Consider the following 5,370-nt stretch of genomic DNA (forward strand, 5'->3'; position numbering starts at 1 on the left):
AGGCAGTTCCTCTTCATCTTGCCTGCCAGAAAGGTCACTTCCAGGTAACTGAGCCTCCTCAGAACACCTCCCTGACACTTCACCACCCCCACTGAGCTGTTCTGTGAACTTAAATTATCAACGAGACTCCACCAGTTACACTGAAAATTAGTTTAGTGATTGCTTTTAACTTCAGTGTCTCAAATCACCAGATGGGAAGGGGATTTTTCAACTGAAACAGGTTCAGTAGGCACCTTTTCTTTCTAAAAGACCTAAAAAAATGGTTGAATGGCTGCTGTCGTACATCAAGCCCTTCACAAATACCTTGTGCAACCAGATCTTCCTATGTTCTTTCTGTACCTTCTGTTCAAGGTTGTGTACATCCGCCGATGCAATGGACTTGGTGTCTTCAGTAGCCACAGTATTAAATACTTAGTGTATCTTCAACTCATTTAAGTAGATTATGAGCAAAGTGGAGCTCTCAGGGTAGCAGATAACCTCATCCCTGACTTCAAATCAGGGAAGCAGTGAAGGAGAAGCACGAGCCAGTGGGAGGAGGATATTAATACAGGAGGAAGAGAAAATGAGGGGAAAAATAAGGATGATGGAAAAACAGGTGCAAATGGGAATATGCAGAAAAGCATCAAACTAGGTTTTAAGAATAAGGAGCTGAAGACTGCAAGGAAAAAAAGAAATTGAGAGAGTTGTGAAGATGTTGGGGAGACAAAGCGCTAGGGAATCAAGAGGAAAATGAGACTGCAACTCAAACTTGTAGGTTACTGAAGGTTAGTTCATGATGTTTTCTCCATCCTTTTTTCTTCCATCTCTCTTCTGTCCTAGAATTTAAAAAAAATTAAAAAAAAAAAATAAAAGAGTAAAAAGAATGGGGGGTTTTCACTGCATGATTACGAGTGGCTAGTATCTTAGATCTAAAAGTTGTTACTTCTTTCAATAGGTGGTAAAGTGTCTGATGGATTACAATGCTAAACAAAATAAAAAGGATATATATGGAAATACTCCTTTAATTTATGCATGCCTGAACGGTCAGTATGAGACTACTGCCTTGTTGTTACAGGTAAGATTGATGAAACCAGAATGCTCAGAGTAGCATTTTTCATGTTATATCTGTGCTTATCCACTCAAGATTAGTATTTTCAGTTATGCATTTCTCTGTCAAAACTACTCAGGGGGACAGATTCAGAGCATTTGTTATCTGCTTTCAATCCCTTCCATTCATGTTTTTTTTTATTAGATAAATATTACTTTACTATTGTACAGCTAGCTGGTTTTATGGAACTTCTTTTGGCATATTAGGTTTTTTGGCTTATGATTCTATCACATAGGAGTTTTTGTAGGGTTTTTGTGCGTTTTTTTTTTTTATATCTTTGAAACTTGTAGTAGATACATGCAAAAATGAAATGAGCTGATCCATGAAATTGCAGATATGAAAGAAGAGGAAATAATGTGAGCAGGTAGCTTCTTGTTGAACTGGTGATTGCTAGCATATGCCTTCTGCACTGTTATACAGCTACAAGGCTTTGATTGCATTGTTCTCATTCCTACACTGAAAAGGAGAAGAAAGCAGAATAGTAACGTGCTATCTCCATTTCATGCTACTCTGTCTTTGCAACCTCATTTTTATCTTGCTGTTCAGCATGGAGCTTCTGTTAATCTTTCTAATGCCAAAGGAAATACAGCACTGCACGAGGCTGTGATAGGAAGGAACGAAGCCCTGGTGGACTTGCTGCTTCGGAGCGGCGCCGTGGCGCACGTACGGAACGAAAGGAACTGCACCCCTGCAGACTGTGCCGAGCCGGTGAGTGCAGGGAGCCCACTGCTGGGGGCAGCCTGTCCTCGAGTTCCACACGTGTAATGTAGGAAAGAAAACAAACAGCACTGTGTGCCAACACCTCTGTGTTTGACAATTACATGATATAAAGACTAAGATGCCTGGTAACGGGCACTGTACAACACATCTCATGATACCTGTGTTATGTGAAACCTGTTGTGTTTCTAAAGTTATCCTAGAGAAAAAAGATAAGTCTAAAGAGAGTGAAAGCACATGTGTGAATGAAAAATCTATGCTTGTACTGGCAGAGAGAGCAGAAGAAATGTTGAATGTAGGAAAATAAACAGCTTTTACTAATCAGTCACACTGATAGCAATCTTCCTTGTTTTACCCACCATTTTTGCACTTCATACCTCTTGCTACCTTTTATCTTGTCATTGATAACTCTGATCTTCCCCTTTTTGAATAGCAATAACATAATGCATAATGTTAAATTGCAGAGAGTTATTTCACTCTTCAAATGATTTGATGCATGGTCCTTACCTTTATATGCTTCAGGTGTCTCTGGGATGTAGCATAATGATGACAAAATTTTGTACCAAGTCAATTTCAGTACGTGTATTACCATTTAAACTGAAATTTCTTAACCATAAATAATACAGTTTAAAATAATAGGTCAAGACTACAGAATCATTACTGTGGTACAGTGCAACTTGTGGAACACTGATTTTGTCCCTCTTCAAAATGCTAGAACTTAAAGTTTGTATTTATAAAGGAGTATTTGTGTGTATGTGTTACATTCATTCTGGCAGCAATTATTTAACACGCTCTGCATAGACTAGAATCCTAAATTGTACTGATGTTTTTCTTTTTCTTTAATAATGGTGAAAATGGAAACTCTTAAGAATTCAAATATCATGAAGTTGCTGGAAACAGCACCAAGCTATGTACCTACATCAGAAGAGAGAGAAAAGGAGTATGAGCAGCATGCTACTATCAAGATAAGAAAAAAAGGTACATGTCGTATTTCCACTGGTATGAAAAAAATATTTAGGAATTCATGTATTACTACATCAAATATTTTATAGAATTTATTTACATATAATTAAAGAACAGTCAGCTACTTTGTGTATTTGTTATAGGTAACATGTAAAATACTACAGCTAAATGAAGCAGCTGTATTATATTCATGACATTGCTGCAAACTCAGTTTTCACTTTTCTGGTGTGTTTGTGTGAACTTTACACACAGGAGCATTAAAAGTTAAAACATGCCACGTTTGAGATTATATAATTAACCATTAATAATTGTCGATTTCAGTGCAAAGTAAAATAGATTAATTTAAATCAACTTGAGTTGTCATTTATGTTGCCCCAAAACAGGTTAGGCAGAGACTTTTCCTTTAGTTACTGTCTCTCATATTATGGGGCATAAATAAGAGCTAGAAAGGTAACTGTCAAAATCTTTCAGTGCAGTTTGCAAAATAATGACTTTGAGTAAATGGCAGCACATAGTACAGTCTAAGCAAACACATTGAGATACATTGTACAGTTTGACAATAGAGCTGAGCTGATGCAGTGGCTTATTGCCACTTAAAAGAGGTGGTGTTACTCCATCCACCCTCATCCCTCTCACCCTCAGCTTCTAGTCTGGTTTATCTACTGTTTTCCTTAGGCTGGCTCAATTCTTCAGATAATTTTCAAGCTGATGTGGTTCACTAACCTGAGTCAAAGGGTGTAACAAGTTTTGTGCTGAGCTCAACAACTCAGCCTAGCAAAGTACCTGCTGCCACCAGAACTGTGGAAAGAAGATGGAGAGGATGGATGAGCAGGAATTGGGGAAGATGAGGAGCAGGAGTGCCTGTTTCAGCATCCATGAGTTTTAGTCAAGCTTTTCAAAATAACTTTTTCCTGCTTCTCTAGGAAAGACTGTGAAAGCTTCCTTAATACAAAACCAAAATTAATCACAGTATGCTGATGCCCAAGATTGATGTAGTTCTTTCTAATATTATGACAACAGTTCTAAAAGAGCAACAGAAGACCTACATAAGTGCTATTAACAAAAAGGTGGTATAGTATCTGTGTGTTAATTAATTCAGGTTTGTAAAAATTGGAATTCAGAGCCTCAAAGTCCAGAATTCTCCATGGTTCTTCAGAAGTGTGACCAGTTGTGCTCCTCTGATGAAGAATGCTTACTCCTGCCACTTAAATGCTTTATTGTTTTCCAGAGAGAACTTGCAACTCTGATTCAAGTTATCACTTACACTTTTACCGTAAAATTTCAAATCTAATGTCAGTAGATACCACTTTTCATTCAGACCTGTGTTTTTTTTAATTCTTAAGTGTGACTCAGTTTTAATTTTAGCTGCCTGTTCTTTTAAACCCCTAGTGAATTCTAAGCCATGTGAGAAAGCCGATGATCCCATAAGCAGACAACTTCAACTGGTCCAATCAATTAACAGATTTAACAAGTAAGCATAGAAGCTTCCTCAGAAGTACATTTCTTGTTTCCCATAACTGAGTGAGAAATACAACTGTTAGAGCCCAAAAGGGGGCCAGGCATTGTTACAGATCACATGTGACTAATCTGACAGTAGATGCTAATCTCGGGGCGTGCAGGTTCCTATCACCAGACACATGTTCTAGGCATGAGATGCTGGGGGGTGGCCAACAGCAGTGACTGCTGTGCAGGAGGGAGAAGTTGGCTGGCCAAGGAGTACTTGCAGTTGTATTTAACAGTTTTTGCACTAATACTTGGTGTACCATAAATTCAGAGCCAGACTGCTTTACAGATCTTACCTTAGCGCTTCAGGCAGCGGTTGGGTTCTGCCTGTGATCTTTTTAAATGTGAATGTATATGCTGTGACAAGATCCAGGAAGGACTAGGAGGCTGTCATTTTGGGGTGGTGTTGTCAGATAGTAGTGTGGAGATAATGCCACCTGGTGGATTTCTGTGATCGAGACTTTGTGGAAAGACTGTAGTTAAATTTAATTTCCTTAAAATATTTTTTAGAGCAAAACATTTACGGAGAACAATAACAAGAGATAAAAGTGTCCCTAATTTTGACTATCAGTTATTGCATCAGGTAAGTGGAAATGCTTGAATTATTTGTATAATGTGGGAAATCTGTTTGTTTTCTCTGCTGTTAATATTGGTATGTACAACAGGAATTTCTTTACTAGTGGTGGTTGGTGAATCACAAAAGTTCTGATCCCTTTGCTCAATGGCTCCTGTTTTACCATTGTTCAAACTTCTTAAACATTTTTACTGTTAAACCTCTTACTGCAAGCTTCCTCTCGGTCTTGTTTTCTGTTTCATGTTTAGCTTGAAAAACAAACAGGAGATGCTATATACAGGAGAATTTTCAGCAGCTTAAAATTAGGGTTTGATGGGCAGTCTGCCTGTAGGAGGAGGTGGCTGGCGAGGGCGACAGCAAGCGGCGTGTTGCATCGTCAGCTGTGACACAAAGACATGGAATCCATTCATCTCTGGCTGGGTGTACTGTGGCACCCCACACCAATCTGACTGTTGGGTGCTGTCCTCCACCCAGAGCACATGCTCACTCCTCCTCCTTTGCACTGTTTTTGACTCTCAGTGGACCT

At 38.7% G+C, this 5,370-nt stretch overlaps 1 protein-coding gene across 1 annotated transcript in view; it reads left to right on the forward strand.

Annotated features, from left to right (window-relative positions):
- The window catches only part of ANKRD27 (ankyrin repeat domain 27 (VPS9 domain)), a 31,961-nt gene that overhangs the window by 25,103 nt on the left and 1,488 nt on the right, over nucleotides 1–5,370 (forward strand). The window contains exons 22-27 of the mRNA XM_008945922.1: nucleotides 1–44; nucleotides 935–1,054; nucleotides 1,634–1,795; nucleotides 2,674–2,782; nucleotides 4,157–4,238; nucleotides 4,781–4,853. The exon at nucleotides 1–44 is cut by the window's left edge and continues 172 nt beyond it. Of these exons, the coding sequence (XP_008944170.1) occupies nucleotides 1–44; nucleotides 935–1,054; nucleotides 1,634–1,795; nucleotides 2,674–2,782; nucleotides 4,157–4,238; nucleotides 4,781–4,853 (590 nt within the window). The remainder of the gene's footprint in view (nucleotides 45–934; nucleotides 1,055–1,633; nucleotides 1,796–2,673; nucleotides 2,783–4,156; nucleotides 4,239–4,780; nucleotides 4,854–5,370) is intronic.

The sequence above is a fragment of the Merops nubicus genome, unplaced genomic scaffold (genome assembly GCF_000691845.1).
Source record: "Merops nubicus isolate BGI_N331 unplaced genomic scaffold, ASM69184v1 scaffold5808, whole genome shotgun sequence".
Classification (NCBI taxonomy): domain Eukaryota; kingdom Metazoa; phylum Chordata; class Aves; order Coraciiformes; family Meropidae; genus Merops; species Merops nubicus.